Genomic DNA, 26,094 nt, shown 5'->3' on the forward strand with positions numbered 1-26,094 from the left:
TGACACCAGCCTGGTTACCTGTCTACCCACCCACACCCAGTGCCCCCTTCTAAATCACATCTACCTACGCAGATCCCTGCCCTCCTATTTATTTATTTTTGAGACAGGATCTCACTCTGTCACCCAGGCTGGAGTGCAGTGGCATGATCATCACAGCTTCACAGCTCACTGCAGCCTCGACTTTCCAGGTTCCAGTGATCCTCCCACCTCAGCCTCCCAAGTAGCTGGGACTAGCAGCCGAGGTGGGTGGATCATTTGAAGACAAGAGTTAGAGACCAGCCTAGCCAACACGGTGAAACTTTGTCTCAACTAAAAATACAAAAAATTAGCTGGGTGTGGTGGCACATGCCTATAGTCCCAGCTACTCAGGAGACTGAGGCACAAGAATCACTTGAACCCAGGAGGCGGAAGCTGCAGCGAGCCGAGATCATGCCACTGCACTCCAGCCCGCACAACAGAGTGAGACTCCTTCTCAAAACCAAAACAAAACAGTCTGGGCACAGTGGCTCACGCCTGTAATCCCAGCTCTTTGGGAGGCCGAGGTGGGCAGATCACGAGGTCAGGAGTTCAAGACCAGCCTGGCCAATATGGTGAAACCCCCATCTCTACTAAAAATACAAAAATTAGCCGGGCGTGGTGGCACGCACCTGTAGTCCCAGCCACTATGGAGGCTGAGGTTTCAGTGAGCTGACATCATGCCACTGCACTCCAGCCTGGGTGACAGAGAGAGACTCCGTCTAAAAATAAAATAAAATACAAAAAAAAAAAAAAAAAACCCGGATCACCTGAGGTCAGGAGTTCGAGACCAGCCTGGCCAACATGGAAAAAACCTGTCTCTACTAAAAATACACAAATTAGCCAGGCATGGTGGCATGCACCTGTAATCCCAACTATTCGGGAGGCTGAGGCAGGAGAATCACTTGAACCTGGGAGGCGGAGGTTGCAGTGAGCCGAGAGCGTGCCATTGCACTCCAGCCTGGGTGACAGAGCAAGACTCTGTCTCAAAAAACAACAACAACAACAACAAATAAAACAAGTAGCTGGGACTAAAGGCTACCCCACCGTATCAGGCTAATTTTAAAATTTTTTGTAGAAACAGGGTCTCGCTATGTTACCCAGGCTGGTCTCGACCTCCTGGGCTCAAGTGACGCTCCCACCTCAGCCTCCCGAAGAGCTGGGATTACAGGCAGGAGCCACCTCACCCAGCCTCTCCTGCCTTCTGACTATGATGCAAGGGTTCCTCCAGGGTACATGAAACCCACCCTGTAATTAATTGGGATCTGGACTCTGCCCTTTTATAAAAACACTCCCAAAACCTCCATCAACAGAGGGATGAGTAACATGAATCAAACTGTCCCCTACAATGGAATGGAACTTGGCAATAGAAAGGAACAGACTACTGCTACTCTCAAAACAGGGACTAATCTCAAAAGCACGCCAAACAAAAGAAGCCACAAAAAGCACTCACTGTATGATTCCATTTATAGAACATTCTAGAAAATGCGAGCTCGTCTGTAGTGACAGACAGCACATCAGTGGTTGCTTGGAACCGGTGGGGGAGGGACATTGAATGAACTACCCAGTGTAGCCACTCTTAGGCTTGTGACTCTCAGGTGAGGGCCAGGCAACTGTAGTCCCTGCTACTGGGGAGGCTAAGACAGGAGGATCCCCTGGAGCCCAGGAGTTTGAGGCCAGCCAGGGAAATATAAGGAGACCGCATCTCTAGAAGAAAAATAAATAAATCACAAATGTGTGTGTGTGTGTGTGTGTGTACACATTTTTTTTTTCTTTTTTTTTTTTAAGACAGAGTCTCAATCTGTCACCCAGGCTGGAGTGCAATGGTATGATCTTGGCTCACTGCAACCTCCACCTCCCGAGTTCAAGCAATTCTTCCGCCTCAGCTTCCCGAATAGCTGGGATTACAGGTATGCGCCACCACGCCCAGCTAATTTTGTATTTTCAGTAGAGATGGGGTTTCTCCGTGTTGGTCAGACTGGTCTCGAACTCCTGACCTCAGGTGATCCACCCACCTCAGCCTTCCAAAGTCCTGGGATTACAGGCGTGAGCCACTGCACCTATATAATATATATATATATATATATATATATGTGTGTATATGTGTGTGTATATATATATTTTAAACTGTGAGGGGCTTTTTTGTTTTGTTGTTTGTTTGTTTGTTTTTGTTTTTGAGATGGAATCTGCTCTGTTGCCCAGGCTGGAGTGCAATGGTTTGATCTCGGCTCACTGCAACCTCCGCTTCCTGGGTTCAAGTGATTCTCCTGCCTCAGCCTCCTGAGTAGCTAGGATTACAGGTGCCCACCAACACACCCAGCTACTTTTTTATATTTTTAATAGAGACAAGTTTTCACCATATTGGCCAGGCTGGTCTTGAATTCCTGACCTCAGGTGATCCACTCTCCTCGGCCTCCCAAAGTGCTGGGATTACAGGCGTGAGCCACCATGCCCAGCCCCTAATTTTGTATTTTTAGTAGAGACGGGGTTTTGCCATGTTGGCCAGGCTGGTCTCAAACTCCTGGCCACAAGCGATCCACCCACCTTGACCTCCCAAAGTGCTGGGATTACAGGCGTGAGCCACTGCAGCCCAACCAATACATACTTTTTTAAAGCTAGTAAATTGTGGGGTAATTTGTTACAAAGTAATAGCTAACTCACATTCCAAAATCTTAGAGGCTGGATAGTAAATAACAAGCACTGAGGGGTGATGTGGAGAAATTGGAATACTGATGTCCTGCTGATGGGAATGTAAACTGGTTCAGCTAAACCCAGTGCAGTAGCTCATGCCTGTAATCCCAGCACTCAGGTAGAGGCTGAGGCAGGCAGATCACTTGAGCTCAGGAGTTCGAGACTAGCCTGGCCAACATGACAAAACCCGGTTTCTACTAAATATACAAAAATTAGCCAGGCGTGGTGGCACGTGCCTGTAATTCCAGCTACTTGGGAGGCTGAGGCAGAAGAATCACTTGAACCTGGGAGGTGGAGGTTGCAGTGAGCCGAGATCACACCACTGCACTCCAGCTGGGATGACAGAGTGGGATTCCATCTCAAAAAAAGAAAAAGAAAAGAAATATTTGTACACTCGTGTTGATAGCAGCATTATTCACAAGAACCAAAAGATGGAAGCAAACCCCAAGTGCCCACCAGCAGAGGAGTAAATAGATAAAATGTGGTTCGTCCACACAATGGAATAGTACGCAGCCTTGAAAAGGCAGAAGATTCTGATGCATGTTGTGACATAGATGAACTGTGAGGACATCATGCTCAGGGAAATAAGCCAGACATAAAAGGACAAATCCTGTGTGATTCCACTTGTAGGAGGTCCCTAGAGGAGTCAGATTCATGGGAGACAGAAAGTAGAATGGTGGGTGCCAGTGGCTACGGGAGGGAGGTGGGGAGTTAGTGTTTCACGGGGACAGAGTTTCAATTTGGGAAGATAAGAAAGTTCGGCGAGGCAGGCGGATCACAAGGTCAGGAGATCGAGACCATCCTGGCTAAAATGGTGAAACCCCATCTCTACTAAAAATACAAAAAATTAGCTGGGCGCAGTGGCGGGCGCCTGTAGTCCCAGCTACTCAGGAGGCTGAGGCAGGAAAATGGCGTGAACCCGGGAGGTGGAGCTTGCAGTGAGCTGAGATCACGCCACTGCACTCCAGCCTGGGTGACAGAGCGAAACTCCGTCTCAAAAAAAAAAAAAGAAAGAAAGAAAGTTCGGGAGATGGATGTTGGTGATGGTTGTACAACCATGTGAATATGCTCAATGCCACTGAGCTGTACACTTAAAAATGATTACAATGGCTGGGCACAGTGGCTCACACCTATAATCCCAGCACTTTGGGAGGCTGAGGCCAGAGGATCGCCTGAGACCAGAAGTTCAAGACCAGCCTGGGCAGTATATCGAGACCCCGTCTCTATGAAAAAATCTAAAAAATAGCTGAGTGCAGTGGCACACATCTGTAGTCCCAGCTACTTGGGAGGCTGAAGTGGGGAGGATCATCCGAGCCCAAGGGTTCGAGGTTACAGTGAGCTATGATGAAACCACTGCAGGGCCGGGCGCGGTGGCTCAAGCCTGTAATCCCAGCACTTTGGGAGGCCGAGACGGGCGGATCACGAGGTCAGGAGATCGAGACCATCCTGGCTAACACGGTGAAACCCTGTCTCTACCAAAAAAATAAATAAAATAAACTAGCCGGGTGAGGTGGCGGGCGTCTGTAGTCCCAGCTACTCGGGAGGCTGAGGCACGAGAATGGTGTAGACCCGGGAGGCGGAGCTTGCAGTGAGATGAGATCCGGCCACTGCACTCCAGCCTGGGCGACAGAGTGAGACTCCGTCTCAAAACAAAAAAACAAAACAACAACAAAAAAAAACCACTGCACTCCAGTCTGGGTGACAGAGCAAGACCTCATCTCCAAAATTTTTTAAAAAGTTAAACTGGTCAATTTTTATTATATTGGACCAAAATTTAAATTTTTTTCTTTTTTCCTTTTAATTTCAGGAGAAACCTTAAAGCCAATTGAAAAAATATATCTTGGCCAGGTGTGGTGGCTCACGCCTGTAATCCCAGCACTTTGGGAGGCTGAGGCAGGTGGATCATGAGGTCAGGAGATCAAGACCATGGCAAAACCCCGTCTCTACTAAAAATACAAAAAAGTTAGCCGGGCGCGGTGGTGGACACCTGTAGTCCCAGCAACTCAGGAGGCTGAGGCAGGAGAATGGTGGGAACCCGGGAGGCGGAGCTTGCAGTGAGCTGAGATAACGCCACTGCACTCCAGCCTGGGTGGCAAAGCGAGACTACGTCTCAAAAAAAAAAGAAAAGAAAAGAAAAAGAAAAAATATATCTTCTTTCTTAGAGACAATGCCTCACTCTGTTGCCCAGGCTGGAGTATAGTGGTGCAATAGTAGCTCACTGTAGCCTCAACTTCCTGGGCTTAAGCACTTCTCCCACCTCAGCCTCCCAAATAGATGGAACCACAGGCATGCGCCACTGCACCTGGCTATTTTTCTTTTTTTAATTTTTGTAGAGACGGGGTCTCAGGTCTCACTGTTGTCCAGGCTGGTCTCAAACTCTTGGGCTCAAACGATCCTCCTGCCTCAGCCTCCCAAAGTGCTAGGATTACACACATGAGCCACCGTGCCTGGCCCATATTTTTTTTTAAGCTAGATATTATCACGTGGTAAGGCTCACACAGTAGCAATGGGAATGTAAAGTGGGCAGCCTTTCTGATAAATAATTGGAAAGGATTGAGTATTAGTGTGCTATAACTCAGCCATCCCACTCAGCATCTATACCTGTGGCAGGTGCATCTATACTTGCAGCAGGTAAATCTATATCCACAGCACGTACCATACCACCCTGTCCATATCCCTGAGCACTCACAGTCCCTGTGGGCAGGGAAGTCAGAAGTGCCAGAGAGTTAACACCTGTCCACCTCCCTTCTCTGGAGCAGCCGTTAGACAGGGACAGACAGGAGCTGGTGGATAAATACTTCAATTCCTCAACCCTGTAATCCCAGCTACTCAGGAGGCTGAGGCAGGAGAATGGCTTGAACCCGGGAGATGGAGGTTGCAGTGAGCTAACACCACCGCACTCCATCCTGGGCAACAGAGCAAGACTCTGTCTCAAAAAATAAAATAAAAAAGATGCTAGTCCAGGCGCGGTGGCTCACACCTGTAATCCCAGCACTTTGGGAGGCCAAGGCAGGTGGATCACCTGAGGTCAGGAGTTTGAGACCAGCCTGGCCAACATGGTAAAACCCTGTCTCTACTAAAAATACAAAAATTAGCCGGGTGTGGTGGCATGTGCCTGTAATCCCAGCTACTCAGGAGGCTGGGAGACCCGCTTGAACCCAGTGGAGGTTGCAGTGAGCTGAGATCACACCACTGCACTCCAGCCTGGGAGACAGACTCCATCTCTCAAAAAAAAAAAAAAAAAAAAAAAAAAAAAAAGCTTATTTCAGCATGTGGTTGCAAACATCCCCAGGGCACAGATCCCAAGAAGCCTCTCAGAAGACAGGAAGTAGGCCAGGCGGGGTGCCTCATGCCGGTAATCCCAGCACTTTGGGAGGCCAACACGGTAGGATCTCTTGAGCCCAGGAGTTTGAGACCAGCCTGGGCAACATAGCAAGACCCTGTCTCTCCAAAAAAATAAAATAAATAAATGATTCAGCAGATGTGGTGGTGCATGCCTGTGGACCCAGCTATTTGGGAGGGAGGGTGAAGCCGGAGGATCACCTGAGCCCAGGAGTTCAAGGCTGCACTGATCTAGGATCATGCCACTGCATGCCAGCCTGGTCAATAGAGGGAGAAAAAAAAGAATGGAGGAGGAGGAGAAGGAGGGGAAAAGGGGAGGAGGAGGAGGAGGAGGGGCAAAGAGAAAGGAAAGGAAAGAAAAAAGAAAGAGAGAGAGAGAAGGAGGAAGGAAGGAAGGAAGGAAGGAAGGAAGGAAGGAAGGAAGGAAGGAAGGAAGGAAGGAAGGAAGGAAGGAAGGAAGGGAGGGAGGGAGGGAGGGAGGGAGGAAGGGAGGAAGGGAGGGAAGGAAGGAGAGAGGAGGGGGAGGAGAGGGGGAGGGGAAGGATTGGTGTGGTGGCTCACACCTGTAATCACAACACTTTGGGAGCCTGAGGAAGGAGTTCAATACCAGCCTGGCCAGCATGGCAAAACCCCGTCTCTACTAGAAATACAAAAATTAGCCAGGCACAGTGGTGGGCGCCTGTAATCCCAGCCACTCTGGAGGCTGAGGCAGGAAAACCGCTTGAACCCAGGAGGTGGAGGTTGCAGTGAGCCCAGATCATGCCACTGCACTCCAGCCATCTCAGAAAAATAAAAGAAAGAAAGAAAAAGAAGGCCGGACACGGTGGCTCACATCTGTAATCCCAGCACTCCGGGAAGCTGAAACGGGCAGATCACCTGAGGTCAGGAGTTCGAGACCAGCCTGACCAACGTGGAGTAATCCCCGTCTCTACCAAAAATACAAAATTAGCCGAGTGGTGGTGCATGCCTATAATCCCAGTTACTTGGGAGGCTAAGGCTGGGAATCGCTTGAACCCGGGAGGCGGAGGTTGCAGTGAGCCGAGATCATGCCACTGCACTCCAGCCTGGGCAACAAGAGCGAAAACTCCATCAAGAAAGAAAGAAGAAAAGAAAGGGGAGAGGGAGAGGGAGAGGGAGAGGGAGAGGGAGAAGAAGGAAGGAAGGAAGGAAGGAAGGAAGGAAGGAAGGAAGGAAGGAAGGAAGGAAGGAAGGAAGGAAGGAAGGAAGGAAGGGAGGGAGGGAGGGAGGGAGGGAGGGAGGGAGGGAAGGAAGGAAAGAGTCACTCTAAAGGAGACAACCTCTCTAAAGGAGACCCGGCCGACACAACCTTTCTCAAAGGTCCCTTCCTCGGCCAGGCACGGTGGCTCAAGCCTGTAATCCCAGCACTTTGGGAGGCCGAGGCGGGCGGATCACGAAGTCAGGAGATCAAGACCATCCTGGCTAACCCGGTGAAACCCCATCTCTACTAAAAAATACTAAAAGCTAGCCGGGCGAGGTGGCGGGCGCCTGTAGTCCCAGCTACTCGGGAGGCTGAGGCACGAGAATGGCGTAAACCCGGGAGGCGGAGCTTGCAGTGAGCTGAGATCCGGCCACTGCACTCCAGCCTGGGCGGCAGAGTGAGACTCTGTCTCAAAAAAAAAAAAAAAGAAAGGTCCCTTCCTCAAAGAGGTCTTCAAGGAACCCCTCGTCCCTTGCTACCGCTTCACCTTGCTTTGTTATGCACACAATACTTGTCACAAACTGGCATTACCTTGTTCTTTCATTTGTCTTTTTTTTCGTTTTTAAAAGCCAGGTTCTGAGCTGCCACTCAGGCTGAAGTACAGTGGTGCAATCATGGCTCACTGTAGCCTCCAACTCCCAGGCTCAAGCAATCCTCCTGTCTTAGCCTCTCGAGTAACTGGGACCACAGGTGCCCAGTATCACACCCAGCTCATTTTTATTTACTTATTTACTTACTTTTGAGATGGAGTCTCGCTCTGTCACCTAGGCTGGAGTGCAGTGGTGCAATCTCGGCTCACCACAACCTCCACCTCCTGGGTTCTATCGATTCTCCTCCCTCAGCCTCTTGAGTAGCTGGGATTACAGGTGCCTAATTACGCCTAACTCTTCTATCATTTTAAATTATTTTTTGTAGAGATGGGATCTCACTACGTTGCTCAAGCTGATCTCAAACTCCTGGGCTCAAGCGATCCACCCACCTTGGTCAGTCTCCCAAATTGCTGGGATTAAAGGTGTAAGCCACCCCACCTGGTCTCCTTTATTAGTTTACTTAGTGTATCTCTCTCACCCACTGGGATAGAAGCTCTTGGAGAGTAGGGAGCCTTGCTCGTCTTGTCCTTCAAGGAAGCTACAGGTGCTGACCGACAACAGGTGCTCTTAAAGCTCTACTAAATCCAAAAGGAAGTTTTGTCTTTAGACTCCCTATGGCAGTGCCCAGAGGGTCCCTGACTTACAAGTTTCCAACCCTAGAGGTTTCCGGTCTCAGGCTCAGACCTGGCGAACGTCAGGGATTTTTTTTTTTTTTTTTTTTTTTTTTTTCCTTTTGAGACGGAGTTTTGCTCTTGTTGCCCAGGCTGGAGTGCAGTGGTACCATCTTGGCTCACTGCAACCTCTGCCTCCCAGGTTCAAGCGATTCTCCTGCCTCAGCCTCCCAAGTAGCTGGGATTACAGGCTCAAGCCACCACACCCAGCTAATGTTTTGTATTTTTAGTAGAGATGGGGTTTTAGCATGTTGACCAGGCTGGTCTCGAACTCCTGACCTCAGGTGATCCACCCAAGTCGGCCTCCCAAAGTGCTGGGATTACAGACGTGAGCCACTGCGCCCGGCCAAGCCAGGGCTTCTTTTACCCTATCAGGGAGAACCCTCCCTCTCCCACCCTAAGTACAGGTAGGAACATCTCCATGGATGGTTTTGTTCTGTTTTGTTTTGAGAGGGTGTCCCGTTGTGTCGCCCAGGCTAAAGTGCGGTGGTGCAATCTCAGTTCACTGTAACCTCCGCCTCCCAGGCTCAAGCGATTCTCTTGTCTCAGCCTCCCAAGTAGCTGGGATTACAGGCGTGAGCCACCACACCCAGATAATTTTTGTTTTTTTTTTGTTTTTTTTTTGTTTTTTTTGAGACGGAGTCTCGCTCTGTCGCCCAGGCTGGAGTGCAGTGGCCGGATCTCAGGTCACTGCAAGCTCCGCCTCCTGGGTTTACGCCATTCTCCTGCCTCAGCCTCCCGAGTAGCTGGGATTACAGGCGCCCGCCACCTCGCCCGGCTAGTTTTTTGTATTTTTTAGTAGAGACGGGGTTTCACCGGGTTAGCCAGGATGGTCTCGATCTCCTGACCTCGTGATCCGCCCGTCTCGGCCTCCCAAAGTGCTGGGATTACAGGCTTGAGCCACCGCGCCCGGCCCAATTTTTGTATTTTTAGTAGAGACGGGGTTTCACCATGTCGGCCACGCTGGTCTCAAACTCCTGATCCCAGGTGATCCACCCCCCTTGGCCTCCCAAAGTGCTGGGATTACAGGTGTGAGCCACCGTGCCCAGCCCAAGCCTATAGTAGCCGGTATTCCTAGGTGGTCTCCCATCCACATACTAACCAGGCAGGACCCTGCTTAGCTTCCGAGATGAGACGAGGATCGGGTGCTTTCAGGGTGGTATGGCCGTAGATATAGCCAAGGTTTTTCAGACTGAGAGCAGATCAAGGTCCAATTCCACAGGTTTGCTCATCTAAGACTCAGCTCAGACCTCCCTAGGTGGGGCGGCCAGGGTGGGGGTGGGGAGGTAGAGAAGCTGAGTCCCCCAGGACTTCGGAGCTTCTTGTCCCCCACCCCCTACCTGGAGGGCAGACCACAGTGTTGGGCAGGGACAGACAGGTGGACATCCCCACTCTACTCAACTTCTGTTGATTCAGCCCAGTTCCTGCCTCATGGCCAGAGCGTCCCCTCCCCTGTCCTCTCCTCCCCCAACTCCACTCCCAGCACCTGAAAACTCCAGTCACCTGTGCCTTGGCTGGGCTTTAAGGCCAGGTGACTGGGCCTTGAGGGGTTAGAGGAAGCCCTTCCACACTTTTTTGTGTTTTTGGGTTTTTGGAGACAGGGTCCTGCTTGGTGGCCCAGGCTGGAGTGCAGTGGCATGATCATAGCTCGCTGCAGCCTCTCAACTTCCCAGGTTCAGGTGATCCTCCCACCTCAGCCTCCAGAGTAGCTGGGACTACAGGCACACTTCACCACACCTGGCTGATTTTTAAATTTTTGTTTTTGTAGGTTTTAAAACTTTTTGTAGAGATGTGGTACCACTATATTACTCAGGCTGGTTTCAAACTCCTGGGCCCAAGGTATCCTCCTGCCTTGGCCTCCCAACGTGTTGGGATTACAGGTGTGAGTCACAGAGCCCAGCCTCCACATTTTCTTTTCTTTTCTTTTCTTTTTTTGAGATGGAGTCTCACTCTGTTGCCCAGGCTGGAGTACAGTGGTGTGATCTCGGCTCACTGCAAGCTCTGCCTCGCGGGTTCACGCCATTCTCCTGCCTCAGCCTCCCCAGTAGCTGTGACTACAGGCACCCACCACCATGCCCGGCTAATTTTTTGTATTTTTAGTAGAGACGGGATTTCACCATGTTAGCCAGGATGGTCTCGATCTCCTGACCTCGTGATCCGCCTGCCTCGGCCTCCCAAAGTGCTGGGATGACAGGCGTGAGCCACTGTGCCTGGCTTCAGCCTCCACATTTTCTCGACAGGGTCTTTAAGACCTGGTTCCCAGAAGGGTGGCCCTTTGGGAGTTCAGGGTCTCCAGCTCTCTCAGTTTCCCCAGCTACCGGGGTCCAGCCAGACTGCAAAGCTGCAAAGTCCTAAGACCCCTACATCTCCCGCCAGCCCCAAGCCCAGCAGTACAAAGCACCATAGGACCACTCTCTTCCTCGCAACCCCGCTAATTGCGAGGCGCCAGGAGTAGGGTCGACCTGGGCGCGCCTGCGACGAGGCGGGGCCGAGTCGTCCGGGGGCGGGGCGGGGCGGCTCCGGGTCTCCTGTCCCCGCCTGCCCTGACTCACCCTCGCGGCCCGCCCGGGAACTCTGCGGGAGTCGCGGCAGCTCCGCTCCCAGAGACCCAGGAGTTGGGCCCAGCGTCCCTCCCGGAACGGTGAGTAGGTGGCTCTTCGCCTCTGGGTACCCCACGAGGTGGCGGGGTGGGAGTCGGACCGGGAGTCCCCGGGTCTGGACAAGGGGCAGAGTCGCTCCAGGTGCGCTGGCCCTGTGGCCAGGGCAGGCCGTCCCGACACACCAGGAGTTGGGGTGGGGGTGCGGGCTGGGGCAAAGGGAAACCTGGCCCACGAGGTCCCTGTCCTGGGAGCCAGGCAGACCCGGCCAAGTCTCAGCGTGAAGATAAACAGGCTGAAGATAAACTTGATTTTGGGGATCTCAACCACTTCCCCCTCCGTTTGGCATCTGGGAAGACACTGACAACTCATCCCGGGGAGACCCTCAGAGTCCCAGAACCTACCACTTGGGGTGGGTTCAACCAAGCCTGACCTCTGGTGCTCTTGAACTTACAGATGTCCCAGATTTTCAAGTCCGTTAGCAGAGGCAGCTTGCAAAACTACCCCCCTGGGAATCCACGGGCCTGGAGCCTGACCCAGGACGGGCTACAAAGATGCCACCCTCCCCCACCCTAGACCCTCAGTTTCTCCCTCGTATAAAAGGTTGAAGCTCGGCCGGACACCGTGGCTTACGTCTATAATCCCAGCACTTTGGGAGGCCGAGGCAGCCAGGTCACCTGAGGTCAGGTATTCAAGACCAGCCTGGCTAACACCGTGAAACCCCATCTCTACTAAAAATACAAAAATGAGCTGGGCATGGTGGTGCATACCTGTAGTCCCAGCTATTCGGGAGGCTGAGGCATTAGTATTGCTCGGACCCAAGAGGTGGAGGTTGCAGTGCGTTGAGATTGGGCCACTGCACTCCAGCCTGGTCGACAGAGCGAGACTCCATCTCAAAAAAAAAAAAGGTTGAGGCCAGGCACAGTGGCTCACGCCTATAATCCCAGCACTTTAGGAGGCTGAGGTGGGAGGATGCTTGGACTCAGGAGTTCAAGACCAGCTTGGGCAACATAGCGAGACCCCTATCTCTACAAAAATTACAAAAGTTGGCTGGGCATGGTAGCATGCACCTGTAGTCCCAGCTACTGGGGAGGCTGAGGCAGGAGGATCACTTAAGCCCAGGAGTTCGAGGCTGCAATGAGCTATGATCGCGCCATTGAACTCCAGCCTGGGTAACAGAGCAAGACCATATCTCTCTCTATTTTTTTTTTTTTTTTTTTTTTTGAGATAGAGTCTTGCTCTGTCACCAGGCTGGAGTGCAGTGGTGCGATCTTGGCTCATGGCAACCTCCGCCTCCAAGGTTCAAGCTATTCTCCTGCCTTAGCCTCCTGAGTAGCTGGGACTACAAGCACGCGGCACCATGCCCAGCTAATCTTTGTATTTTTAGAGATAGGGTTTCATCATGTTGGCCGGGATGGTCTTGATCTCTTGACCTCGTGATCTACCTGCCTCAGTCTCTCAAAGTGCTGGGATTACAGGTGTGATCCACTGCATCTGTCAGGACCCTATGTCTTAAAAAAAAAAAAAAAAAGTTGGGCCTTGTGTTCTACAAAACCCCTCTTAGGGCTGAAAACTGCTGGATGTTTCTTCCTTGTTCCCTGCCTCTTAGCATGGGCTGTGCGTGTGGAGGGTCTCACTCTTCCACCCTTCCCCCAGCAGGAACTCACCAACACATATTTTGGAAGCAAGTGGCTTGAGGAGGACCTGGGAGGGAGGAGGGGTGAGGCATGGGTGGAAGGAACCAGGGCTGGTGGGAGCCACATGGTCTTAGGCTGGAAGGTCTTCCAGCCTGGCCTGCTGCAATGCAACACCGCTCTTATGTGCTTTTGGCAAAGATGCTGTTTTGTTGTTGTTGTTTGATTTTTGAGATAGTTTTGCTCTGTTGCCCAGGCTGGAGTGCAGTGGCGCAATCACGGCTCACTGCAACTTCCACCTCCTGGGTTCAAGAGATTCTCCCGCTTCAGCCGGGCGCGGTGGCTCAAGCCTGTAATCCTAGCTCTTTGGGAGGCAGAGGTGGGTGGATCACGAGGTCAGGAGATCGAGACCATCCTGGCTAACACGATGAAACCCCACCTCTACTAAAAATACAAAAAATTAGCCGGGTGAAGTGGCGGGCACCTGTAGTCCCAGCTACTCTGGAGGCTGAGGCAGGAGAATGGCGTGAACCCGGGAGGCGGAGCTTGCAGTGAGCAGAGATCGTGCCACTGTACTCCAGCCTGGGCAACAGAGAGAGATTCCATTTCAGAAAAAAAAAAAAAAAGAGATTCCCCATTAGCTGGGAGTATAGGCGCCCACTGCCGCGCCCGGCTAATTTATTATTTTTAGTAGACACGGGGTTTTATCATGCTGGCTAGCCTGGTCTCTAACTCCTGACCTCAAATGATCTGCCCGCCTTGGCCTCCCGAAGCATTGGGATTACAGGCATGAGCCACCATGCCCAGCAAGATGCTGCATTTTAATTAAGAGGCTGTCTCCCAAGAGGGAACAGAGCGGTTGCAATCCTACAGGCAGGACCTGGAGGCTGGATGGGTCAGGCTTCGAATGCCACTTGAACTGTAGAAGCTTGAACAAGTTATTTCTCTCCCTTGAGTCTGGAAAACAAAGTCCCCGACATCGACACTGCCTGACTTGGGAGAAAAGGAGGCGTTCAGTGTCTGGTGGAGGAAGCTGAGCGTATATACGTCCCATCGTTGTGTTTTCCCTGGCTCTGCCCCAATTCTTCGAGCCCCTGTTCCCACCACCCCTTCCCCCCACCCCTGCTCAGACAAAGTGGGGGCCTGTCTTGTGTCTGTGGAAATTTAATGGCAGGTTTGTGAGGATCAAGTTTGAGTCATGGAGACAGATAATGATAGCCCCTGTGGCTGCCCCCCGGTCCCCTGAGAGTTTCTGCCTTCTTGTCTATGATTGTGCACCTGGGATGGCTATTGGTGGAGCTCACACCAGGGTGGCAAGGACAGGAAGTTGGTCCCGGCTCGTGTTTGTGTGCGTTTTGTGTGATTTCTTCTGCAGTCCCCAGAGTCAGTAGTTTTGTTTTGTTTTGTTTTGTTTTTTTGAGATGGAGTCTCAATTTGTCACCCAGGCTGGAGTACAGTGGCGAGATCTTGGCTCACTGCAGCTTCTGTCTCCTGAGTTTAAGCGATTCTCCTGCCTCACTCTCTCACCTGTAACCTATCTGGGATTACAGGCATCCACCACCATGCCTGGCTAATTGTTTCGGTATTTTTAGGAGAGACAGGGTCATCATGTTGGCCAGGCTGGTCTCGAACTTCTGACCTCAAATTATCCGCCTACTTTGGCTTCCCAAAGTGCTGGGATTACAGGCGAGAGCCACTGCACCCAGCCCGAGTCAGTACTGTTTTGTTTTCTGTTTTTGAGATAGGGTCTTGCCCAGACTGGTTCATGACTCACTGCAGCCTCTAACTCCTGGGTTCAAGCACTCCTCCCACCTCAGCCTTCCAAGTAGCTGGGACTACAGGCATGCACCACCACACCTGGCAAATTTTTAGATTTTTTTTTTTTTTTTTTTTTTTGAGACGGAGTGTCGCTGTGTCTCCCAGGCTGGAGTGCAGTGGCATGATCTCGGCTCACTGCAAGCTCCGCCTCCCGGGTTCACGCCATTCTCCCGCCTCAGCCTCCCAAGTAGCTGAGACTACAGGCGCCCGCCACCACGCCCGGCTAGTTTTTTGTATTTTTAGTAGAGACGGGGTTTCACCATGTTAGCCAGGATAGTCTGGATCTCCTGACCTCGTGATCCACCCGCCTCGGCCTCCCAAAGAGCTAGGATTACAGGCTTGAGCCACCGCGCCCGGCCAATTTTTAGATTTTTTTGTAGAAATGGGGTCTCACTATGTTGCCCCGGCGGCTTAAACTCCTGGGCTCAAGCAATCCTCCTGCTTCAGCCTCCCAAAGTGCTGGAATTACAGGCGTGAGCCACCGTGCCCAGCCTGGGGTGAACGTTCTTAGGTAAAGCAACGGAGTACTGTCCCTGCAGGATCCTTCGAGGACTTAATGGATGGCCAGAACTGGAACAGGATGTGAGGCTCCCTGGTGCTGGGTCTGTCCGAAGCTCAGTGTATGTACTTGGACTTTATACCCTCATGCACAAATATCCATGACCTAGAATGACCCCAAGCATCCATTTTGGTGGGTGCAATGTACATATTCATCCCCTGGGGATAGTTGAGCTGTCCTGGTATGTTTCTAGATATTGGTGACCCAGGCAGACTGGGATATTTGTGGCTGGAGTGCAGTGGTGCAATCTCGGCTCACTGCAACCTCCGCCTCCCGTGTTCAAGGGGTTCTCGTGCCTCAGCCTCCCGAGTAACTGGAACTACAGGCACCCTCCACCATGACCGGCTAATTTTTGTATTTTTAATAGAGACGGGGTTTCACCATGTTGGCCAAGGCTGGTCTCGAACTCCTAACCTCAAGTGATCCGCCCACCTCAGCCTCCCAAACTATACTTGGCTTTGTGCTTAGGGCAGGGAGTATGAATGAGCATGAGGGCCGGGCGATGGTGTTTGGGACCCTGTGCTCTGGGCACCCCCTTGCATGTATTTGAGTCTGGATGAGTCACCACCTGAGTCAGGGAACCCATGACTTTTTGTTTTTTGTTTTGTTTTTTTTGAGACGGAGTCTCGCTCCATCTCCCAGGCTAGAGTGTGGTGGCACGATCTCAGCTCACCACCACCTCTGCCTCCCGGGTTCAAGGATTCTCTTGCCTAGCTGGGACTACAGGTTCATGCCACCATGCCCAACTAATTTTTGTATTTTTAGTAGAGACGGGGTTTCACCATGCTGGCCAGGCTGGTTTCGAACTCCTGACCTCGTGATCCGCCTGCCTCGGCCTCCCAAAGTGCTAGGATTACAGACGTGAGCCACTGCACCTGGCCCGACTCATGACATTTTACGCTTGCATGGTGAGTCCCCATGTGGGCAGGCGGTACCCACCCCCGTGCCTGCCTGATTCCCCAGACTGAAGTGGGGGCCCCTGAGGGGGTAAAAGGATGTGGTCTTTGGGGACCGCCTGGCCTTTAGCTTGGTGGGTGGAGCCTGCAGCCTACCTTGTTTTTACCCAGGAGTCACCCCAAAATATTGGGGGGACACAGAAACTGAAAAGCGAGGCTCAGGCGCGTCAGAATCATTGGCTGAGCTGTGCGTCAGGGGACCGGGGTTTCCCGATTCTTCCTGGGGAGATGGATGGGGAGCCAGAGAGAACTCCCTGATGGGCAGATGCCTTCCTTCCTGGCCAAACCCCTGTGCCCAGTTACAGATTATCTTTGTGTGTTTTTTGAGATGGAGTCTCACTCTGTCACCCAGGCTGAAGTGCAGTGGCACGATCTCGGTTCACTGCAACCTCCGCCTCCCCAGATCAAGACCCTCCCACCTCAGCCTCCAGAGTAGCTAGGATTACAGGTGTGCTTCACCATGCCCAGTTAATTTTTTATGTATTTTTAGTAGACCTGGGGTTTCACCGTGTTGGCCATGCTGGTCTCGAACTCCTAACCTCAAGTGATCCGCCCGCCTCAGCTTCCCATACTGCTGGAATGACAGGCGTGAGCCACGGCGCCCAGCCCCAGTTACAGATTATCTATCTGGACAAGGACAGGAGGCTCCCAGGACTGGGGGAACTTGGATGTTGGCACAAGTGGGCTGGTCTAAGGGTCTCCACCTTCCTTGTTCCACTTCAGCCTCTGGGGAAGTGGGCGACTGCCTGGGAGAGTGACATCTCAGCTCATGCCCCACGCCCCAGTGTGACTTGTGGCTGGCCTGTCTGTATCTGCAATAATGATACCTTGGTCTAAAAGGAGACCCTGGGAGCAGACAGAGTGGGCCGGCTAGGAACCTGGCAGCACAGCCCTGGCCTGGTCGTAGGTGTCACCTGACAGCTTTCCATTTGCAAGTCCTCCCTCCTCCTCGGACATCCGGACACCCCATTGCCCCCTCTCAGAGCCAGGTCTCTGGTTTCTGCCTGTGATTCTGGGCTGTAGCCCCTTTAGAAACTCAGGTGTCGTGGTCACCTCTACCCCCAGGGCTGACTAGCCTTCAGCTTGGCCACTCCCTGCCCCTGGGGCCCTGGTAACCAGAGCCAGGCTCCAGCCGGCTTTTCCAGTTGGAGGTTGGAGGTGGTGCCCAGAGTGCCCCTGGAGGGGGTGGAGGGGCCCACCCCCGGAAGTCCTGAGCCTTGTGACACTTTCAGGTCTGGTAGGGGTGAGAGCCGAGGCTGGCCCAGACGCTGAGTGTCTGCGGTCAGGGAGCATCGAGGCAGATTTTTTCAGGCCTTGGTGTCAGGGGTGGGAGAGGAATACCTGGTTTCGGGGAGGCAGCCAAGCAAGGAAGCTGGAGGGCGGCGGCCCTGTGGACTAGCCCTACTGTGCTCTTTGAGGTCAGACAAGTCAGATCAGGTGCAGGGGTGCCTAGAGGGGAACGGTGGCCGCTTGGTTCTGGGCAGGTGGTGATGTCTGCATGGAGGGTGACTGAGGCCAGGCTAAGAGGGAAGTGGGGGGCACACACCTCGGATGTTTGGACAAGTTTGAACAGGGAGGGTCACGGGCAGATGAGGAGCACGGCCCTGCCTGTGTGTGGCTCCTCGGGGTACCCCCTGCAGAGCCTTCCATCCTGAGGGTCTCTCTCTACACCCCCCGTCTCGTCCCCTCCCACAGGCAGCATGATCCCCGTGGCCGAGTTCAAGCAGTTTACGGAACAGCAGCCTGCATTCAAGGTGCTCAAACCCTGGTGGGACGTGCTGGCTGAGTACCTCACCGTGGCCATGCTCATGATCGGGGTCTTTGGCTGCACCCTCCAGGTGAGGTGCTCCCCTGTGAAGGGGGCATGACCAAAGGGGTGGGGTAGGTGTCTGGGGAAGTCAGGAAGCCTTCCCATCACCCAAGAAAGTGAGAGGAAACTGAAGACAGAGCCCCTCAAAGGCCCATCCAGACCCCTTATCTTCCTTACCTCCATAGCCAGGAGCACCAGAGTCCCACATTGCTATGCCATTCCATATCTTTTTTTTTTTTTGAGATAGAGTCTCGCTATGTCACCCAGGCTACTAGAGTACAGTGGTGTGATCTCAGCTCCCTGAAACTTCTGCCTCCTGGGTACAAGCGGTTCTCCTGCCTCAGCCTCCTGAACAGCTGGGATTATAGGCGCCCGCCCGCCACCATGCTTGGCTAATTTCTGTAGTTTTTTAGTAGAGACGGGGTTTCACCATGTTATCCAGGCTGGTCTCGAACTCCTGACCTCAAGTGATCTCCCTGCCTGGGCCTCCCAAAGTGTTGGGATTACAGGCGTGAGCCACTGCGCCCAGCCTTTTTTTTTTTTTTTTTTTTTTTTTTTGAGATGGAGTCTCCCTCTGTTGCCCAAGCTGGAGTGCAATGGCACGGTCTCAGCTCACTGCAACCTCTGCCTCCCAGGTTCAAGCAATTCTCCTGCCTCAGCCTCCTGAGTAGGTGGCACTATAGACACATGCCACCACACCCCACTAATTTTCAGTAGAGACAGGGTTTCACTACGTTGGCCAGATTGGTCTTGAACTCCTGACCTCATGATCTCCCCGCCTCAGCCTCCCAAAATGCTGGGATTACAGGCATGAGGCACCACACCCGACCCTTCTTTTTCTTTTTCTTTTTCTTTTGGCTAAAAAGAGACAGGGGCCGGGCATGGTGGCTCACACCAGTAATCCCAGCATTTTGGGAGGTCAAAGTGGGAGTATCACTTAAGGCCAGAAGTTCGAGACCAGCCTGGCCAACATGGTGAAAACCTGTCCTTACTAAAGATATAAATATTAGCTGGGCATGGTGGTGGACACCTGTAATCCCAGCTACTCGGAAGGCTGAGGCAGGAAAATTGCTTGAACCTGGGAAGTAGAGGTTGCAGTGAGCCGAGATCATACCATTGCACTCCAGCCTGGGCGACAGAGCGAGACTCCATCTTAAAAAAAATAATAAAATAATTGAAAATTAAAATAAAGAGGGTCTCATTCTGTCATCCAGGCTGGAGTGCAGTGGCATGATCACAGCTCAATGCAGCCTTGAACTCCTGGGCTCAAGCAATTCTCCCGCCTCAGCCTCCAGAGTAGCTGGGATTACAGGCACACGCCACCACGCCCAGCTGATTTTTTAATTTCACGTTGACACGGGGGTCTTGCTATGTTGCCCAGGCTGGTCTCGAACTCCTGGCCTCAAGCCATCCTCCCACCACGGCCTCCCAAAGTGCTGGGATTACAGGTGTGAGCCACCGTGCCCAGCCCCATATTTTCATAATGCTCAATTTTCTCCCTGGACTCTGGAAAGGGCTGCAATTGCTATATGAGTTTGTTACTTTTTCTGTAACAAAGTAGCAAGGATTGAGGGGCTTTTTTTTTTTTTTTTTTGAGACGGAGTCTCCCTCTGTCGCCCAGGCTGGAGTGCAGTGGTCGGATCTCAGCTCACTGCAAGCTCCGCCTCCCGGGTTCACGCCATTCTCCTGCCTCAGCCTCCCGAGTAGCTGGGACTACAGGCGCCCGCCACCTCGCCCAGCTAGTTTTTTGTATTTTTAGTAGAGACGGGGTTTCACCGTGTTAGCCAGGATGGTCTCGATCTCCTGACCTCGTGATCCACCCGTCTCGGCCTCCCAAAGTGCTGGGATTACAGGCTTGAGCCACCGCGCCCGGCCGGATTGAGGGGCTTAAATACCAGAAATGTTTCCTCTTCTGGGTCTGGTTCTGGAGGCCAGAAGTCCGAGATCAAGGCGTCAGTTGACAGTGAGGGAGAATCTTCCAAGCCTCCCTGCTAGATTATTGTAGCTCCAAGGGTTCCTTGGCTTGTAGATGACATTCTCCCAGTACTTTTCTTTCTTTCTTTCTTTTTTTTTTTTTTTTTAGACTGGAGCCTCCCTCTGTTGCCCAGGCTGGCGTGCAGTGGTGCAATCTCGGCTCACTGCAACCTCTGCCTCCCAGGTTCAAACAATTCTCCTGGCTTAGCCTCCCAAGTAGCCAGGATTACAGGCGTGTGCCACCATGCCCGGCTAATTTTTTTGTTTTTGTATTTTTAGTAGAGCCGCGATTTCAGTATGTTGGCCAGGCTGGTCTTGAATTCCTGACCTTGTGATCCCCCTGCCTCCGTCTCCCAAAGTGCTGGGATTACAAGCATGAGCCACCACGCCCAGCCGAGACAGTTTTTTTTTTTTTTTTTTTTTTAGCAAGCTCTGTCACCTAGGCTGGAGTGCAGTGGCGCAATCATAGCTCACTGTAACCTTGTACTCCTGGCCTCAAGCAATCCTCCTCTACCACCCCGACTTGGCCCCTGTCCCACTGCCTCCCAAATCACTGGGATTACAAGCCTGAACCACCACACCCAGCCTCTCCCTGTATCCTCGCGTCATCTTCTCTCTCCGTGTCTGTCTCTGTGTCTATGTTTCCCCTTTCTCTAAGGCGCAGTCATCCTGGGCCCACCCTGCTGGCTTTGTCTTAACTTGACCACCTCTGCAAAGACCCTATTACCAAACAGGAGCCGCCTGACGCAGCTCAAATAATACCACATTCGTAAGAATTCGGAGTTGGGACTTCAACATCTTTTCGGGGGACACGATTCAACCCAGTTCCTTTTCTCAAAGACCAGTGCTTTGCTGGTTGCGGTGGCTCATGCCTGTAATCCCAGCACTTTGGGAGACTGAGGCAGGGGACCACTTGAGGCCAAGAGTTCGAGACCAGCCTGGCCGACATAGTGAAACCCCATCTCTACTAGAAATACAAAAATTGGCTGGGCGTGGTACTGCGTGCTTGTAGCCCCAGCTACTCAGGAGGCTGAGGCAGGAGAATTGCTTGAACTGGGAGGGGGACGTTGCAATGAGCCAAGATTGCACCACTGCACGCAGCCTTGGTGACAGAGCGACACTCAGTCTCAAAAAAGAAAAAAAAAAAAAGACCAGTGCTTAGAGGTTTAGCAAAACTCTTCCAAAGTCACAGCTGGCTGGCAACAGTCAGAGATGGGGGATGCGGGGGTCTCCCACCTTCAGCCTGTTTTTCCCCCATCTCCCTCATTTTCTTTTTTTTTTTTTTAAATAATTATTTTTTTTTTTTTTTTTTTTTTTTTTTTTTTTTTTTTTTTTGAGACGGAGTCTCACGCTGTTGCCCAGGCTGGAGTGCAGTGGCGCGATCTCGGCTCACTGTAAGCTCCGCCTCCTGGGTTCACGCCATTCTCCTGCCTCAGCCTCCTGAGTAGCTGGGACTACAGGCGCCCGCCACCGCGCCCGGCTAATTTTTTTTTTGTATTTTTAGTAGAGACGGGGTTTCACTGTGGTCTCGATCTCCTGACCTTGTGATCCGCCCGCCTCGGCCTCCCAAAGTGCTGGGATTACAGGCTTGAGCCACCGCGCCCGGCCTAAATAATTATTTTTGAGACGGAGTCCTACTCTGTCGTCCAGGCTGGAGTACAATGGTACGATCTCGGCTCACTGTAACCTCCGTCTTCCAGGTTCAAGCGATTTCTCCTGCCTCAGCCTCCCGAGTAGCTGCGATTACAGGTGCCCACCACCATGCCCGGCTAATTTTGTATTTTTAGTAGAAACGGGGTTTCACCATGTTGGCCAGGCTGGTCTCGAACTCCTGACCTCAAGTGATCCGCCCGCCTCAGCCTCCCAAAGTGCTAGGATTACAGCCCTCAGTCTCTTTTGCTCCTCAGGTGACACAGGACAAGATCATCTGTCTACCCAATCACGAGCCCCAGGAGAACTTATCAGATGCCCCGTGCCAGCAATTGCTGCCTCGGAGGAGCCCTGAGCAGATGGGGGCCCTGCAGGAGGTTAAAGGCCTTAAGAACAATTTGGACCTGCAGCAATACAGCTTCATTAACCAGCTGTGCTACGAGACGGCCCTGCACTGGTATGCCAAATACTTCCCCTACCTCGTGGTCATTCACACACTCATCTTCATGGTCTGCACCAGTTTCTGGTTCAAGTTCCCTGGCACCAGCTCCAAGATCGAACACTTCATCTCCATCCTGGGCAAGTGTTTTGACTCTCCATGGACCACAAGGGCCCTGTCCGAGGTCTCCGGGGAGAACCAGAAGGGCCCAGCAGCCGCCGGACGGGCCTCGGCCACCATAGTGGCCACGGCAGGGGCCGCACCGGGGAAGGCAGGGGAGGGTGAGAAGGAGAAAGTGCTGGCGGAACCAGAGAAGGTGGTGACCGAGCCTCCAGTTGTCACCCTGCTGGACAAGAAGGAGGGTGAGCAAGCCAAAGCCCTGTTTGAGAAGGTGAAGAAGTTCCGTGTGCACGTGGAAGAGGGTGACATCCTGTACACCATGTACATCCGACAGACGGTGCTGAAAGTGTGTAAGTTCCTGGCCATCCTGGTCTACAACCTGGTCTATGTGGAGAAGATCAGTTTCCTGGTGGCCTGTAGGGTGGAGACGTCAGAGGTCACGGGCTACGCCAGCTTCTGCTGCAACCACACCAAGGCCCACCTCTTCTCCAAGCTGGCCTTCTGTTACATCTCCTTCGTGTGCATCTACGGACTCACCTGCATCTACACGCTCTATTGGCTCTTCCACCGGCCCCTCAAGGAGTACTCCTTCCGTTCCGTGCGGGAGGAGACTGGCATGGGGGACATTCCTGATGTCAAGAACGACTTCGCCTTCATGCTGCACCTCATCGATCAGTATGACTCCCTCTACTCCAAGCGCTTCGCCGTCTTCCTGTCCGAGGTCAGCGAAAGCCGTCTAAAGCAGCTCAATCTCAACCACGAGTGGACGCCCGAGAAGCTTCGACAGAAGCTGCAGCGCAACGCCGCAGGTCGGCTGGAGCTGGCCCTCTGCATGCTTCCGGGACTGCCCGACACCATCTTTGAGCTCAGTGAGGTGGAGTCACTCCGGCTGGAGGCCATCTGCGATATCACCTTCCCCCCGGGGCTGTCGCAGCTGGTGCACTTACAAGAGCTCAGCTTGCTCCACTCGCCCACCAGGCTACCCTTCTCCTTGCAGGTCTTCCTGCGGGACCACCTGAAGGTGATGCGCGTCAAATGCGAGGAGCTCCGCGAGGTGCCGCTTTGGGTGTTCGGGCTGCGGGGCTTGGAGGAGCTGCACCTGGAGGGGCTTTTCCCCCAGGAGCTGGCTCGGGCGGCCACCCTGGAGAGCCTCCGGGAGCTGAAGCAGCTCAAGGTATTGTCCCTCCGGAGCAACGCCGGGAAGGTGCCAGCCAGTGTGACCGACGTCGCCGGCCACCTGCAGAGGCTCAGCCTGCACAATGATGGGGCCCGTCTGGTTGCCCTGAACAGCCTTAAGAAACTGGCGGCATTGCGGGAGCTGGAGCTGGTGGCCTGCGGGCTGGAGCGCATCCCCCACGCGGTGTTCAGCCTGGGCGCCCTGCAGGAACTCGACCTCAAGGACAACCACCTGCGCTCCATCGAGGAAATCCTCAGCTTCCAGCACTGCCGGAAGCTGGTCACGCTCAGGCTATGGCACAACCAGATCGCCTATGTCCCCGAGCACGTGCGGAAGCTCAGGAGCCTGGAGCAGCTCTACCTGAGCTACAACAAGCTGGAGACCCTGCCCTCCCAGCTCGGCCTGTGCTCGGGCCTCCGTCTGCTGGACGTGTCCCACAACGGGCTACACTCCCTGCCACCCGAGGTGGGCCTCCTGCAGAACCTACAGCACCTGGCCCTCTCCTACAATGCCCTGGAGGCCCTGCCCGACGAGCTCTTCTTCTGCCGCAAGCTTCGGACATTGCTTCTGGGTGACAACCAGCTGAGCCAGCTCTCGCCCCACGTGGGTGCCCTCAGGGCCCTCAGCCGCCTGGAGCTCAAAGGAAACCGCCTTGAGGTGCTGCCGGAAGAACTTGGCAACTGTGGGGGGCTAAAGAAGGCGGGGCTCCTGGTGGAAGACACCCTTTACCAGGGTCTGCCGGCAGAGGTGCGGGACAAGATGGAGGAGGAATGAAGCCGGGGTGGGGCCGTTTTAGGTAGGGCCTTAAAAATGCTTCCGCCCTGGAATCTCAACCATTGTCTTCCAAGACAGCTGTGTCAGCTTTCAGGGACCCCGGAGGATCTGGGGCTGGTTTGTCTGAGGAGAGAGAGAGGATGTTGTGGAGTTGGGGTGGAACCTGGTATGGAGGGATTGACTCAGTCATGGGATTCTCCAAAACCACACCTGTGTGTCTGGCAGCCTGGCTGGCCTTGCTCCCATCCCTAGACCAGAACTGCTGCCTCTCCCTGTATATTCCAGCTCAATTAGTGCCACATATGGGGGAAAGGACACATCCCAGTGGGATTTCCAAGACTTCCCCTCCCCATGCAACAGACAAAGCAACTTACATCTGGGGTTCTCTCCCAAGGAGAGGACACAGACACAGTTGTTCGCCGTGTTATATGTGAGTTCAGAACAATGGTTCTCATTTGGCTAAGCAGCAAAATCACCTAGGGAGTCGGTGCAAAACAAAATATCCCAGTCCCCACCCCTGAAAGACTGACTCAGGAGGTTTGGTTGGGGGCCAGGAGTCTGTTCCTAAATAAGTATCCCAGGTAGTTCTGGTGCAAGTAAGTGGTCCTGACATGGCATGTTGGGAAATGCTGATGTAGGCCGGGCGCGGTGGCTCATGCCTGTAATCCCAGCAGTTTGGGAGGCCGAGGCGGGTGGATCATGAGGTCAGAAGATTGAGACCACCCTGCAGAACACGGTGGAACCCTGTCTTTATTAAAAATACAAAAAACATTAGCCGGGCGTGGTGGTGGGTGCCTGTAGTCCCAGCTACTTGGGAGGCTGAGGCAGGAGAATGGTGTGAACCAGGGAGGCGGAGCTTGCAGTGAGCCGAGATTGCGCCACTGCACTCCAGCCTGGGTGACAGAGCAAGACTCCATCTCCAAAAAAAAAAAAAAGTAATTTTGATGTAAAGGTATCATGGCTGGGCTCTGTGGCTCATGACCGTAATCCCAGAACTTTAAGAGGCTGAGGCAGGAGGATGGTTGAGCTCAGGAGTTTGAGATTAGCCTGGGCAACATAGTGAGACCCCACCTCTGCCAAAAAAAAAAAAAAAGGTATCCAAATATCTAGATTCTGATTTCTTTTGAGGTCCTAGACCCTTTAAGAAACTGATGAAGCCAGGCACCTCCTTCCTCAGGAAAATGTACAAATACACACAAAGCTCTTCAGGCAGCTGATAGATTTCCCCCAGAGAGATATTCAAGGACTTCCTAAGGTGTGCGGACGCCAGGGTTAGGACACCTGCTATAGAGGTGACATTTTTCCAAGGACAGGTAGGGACTTTGGTCTTGACTGTTCCTTGAGTGCTTAATAAATAATACTAATTATGCAAATTCTAGTTTTGATCTTTTATGTGCACTCCTGTCATTGTCTAAAACTGTTTATTAGGGCCAGACATAGTGGCTCATGCTTGTAAACCCAGCGCTTTGGGAGGCTGAGGTGCGAGGATCACTTCAGCCTAAGAGTTTGAGACCAACCTGGGCAACATAGTGAGATCTCATCTCTACAAAAACATACCAAAAACAGTTGGCCAGATGTGCTGATGCGTGCCTGAGGTCCCAGCTACTAGGGAGGCAGAGTCAGGAGGACTGCTTGAGCCCAGGACCCAGGAGGTTGAGGCTGCAGTGAGCTGTGATTGCACCACTCCACTCCAGCCTGAGCAACAGAACAAGACCCTGGTTTCTTTTGTTTTGTTGTGTTTTTTTGAGATGGAGTCTGGCTCTGTCGCCCAGGCTGGAGTGCAATGGCACAATCTTGGTTCACTGCAACCTCCACCTCCTGGGTTCAAGCAGTTCTCTGCCTCAGCCTCCCAAGTAGCTGGCATCACAGGCGCCTGCCACCATGCCCGGCTAATTTTCGTAGTTTCACCATCTTGGCCAGGCTGGTCCTGAACTCCTGACCTCGTGATCCACCTGCCTCAGCCTCCCAAAGTGCTGGGATTACAGGCGTGAGCCACTGCGCCCGGCCTGACCCTGTTTCTAAAAATAAGTAAATAAATAAATATTAACCTTTTATTTA

The 26,094-nt window shown here is 52.8% G+C and overlaps 1 protein-coding gene across 4 annotated transcripts; it reads left to right on the forward strand.

The window, feature by feature from the left end:
- The first annotated feature begins 11,073 nt into the window (after positions 1–11,073).
- LRRC8E (leucine rich repeat containing 8 VRAC subunit E) lies at positions 11,074–25,409 on the forward strand. Of its 4 annotated transcripts, XM_065535386.2 has the most exons (5): positions 11,074–11,169; positions 15,117–15,197; positions 15,902–16,044; positions 17,788–17,930; positions 21,784–25,409. In XM_065535386.2, the coding sequence occupies exons 4-5, from the start codon at positions 17,793–17,795 to the stop codon at positions 24,034–24,036; spliced, it is 2,391 nt and encodes a 796-aa protein (XP_065391458.1). In that variant the 5' UTR covers positions 11,074–11,169; positions 15,117–15,197; positions 15,902–16,044; positions 17,788–17,792; the 3' UTR covers positions 24,037–25,409. The 4 variants fall into 4 exon arrangements, with proteins under 4 accessions (XP_065391458.1, XP_005587868.3, XP_073881736.1 ...); XM_074025635.1 differs by lacking the exons at positions 11,074–11,169; positions 15,117–15,197 and adding an exon at positions 16,445–16,540 and having other exon boundaries at positions 15,937–16,044; XM_005587811.5 differs by lacking the exons at positions 15,117–15,197; positions 15,902–16,044.
- Positions 25,410–26,094: the final 685 nt, after the last annotated feature.

The sequence above is a fragment of the Macaca fascicularis genome, chromosome 19 (genome assembly GCF_037993035.2).
Source record: "Macaca fascicularis isolate 582-1 chromosome 19, T2T-MFA8v1.1".
NCBI lineage: Eukaryota > Metazoa > Chordata > Mammalia > Primates > Cercopithecidae > Macaca > Macaca fascicularis.

Bases quoted from the DNA above. Each gene is read 5' to 3' on its own strand.
- LRRC8E (XM_065535386.2), top strand. From the start codon at position 17,793: ATGATCCCCGTGGCCGAGTTCAAGCAGTTTACGGAACAGCAGCCTGCA. The intron at 17,931-21,783 runs GTGAGGTGCTCC...TTTGCTCCTCAG, and splicing joins TCTTTGGCTGCACCCTCCAG to GTGACACAGGACAAGATCAT.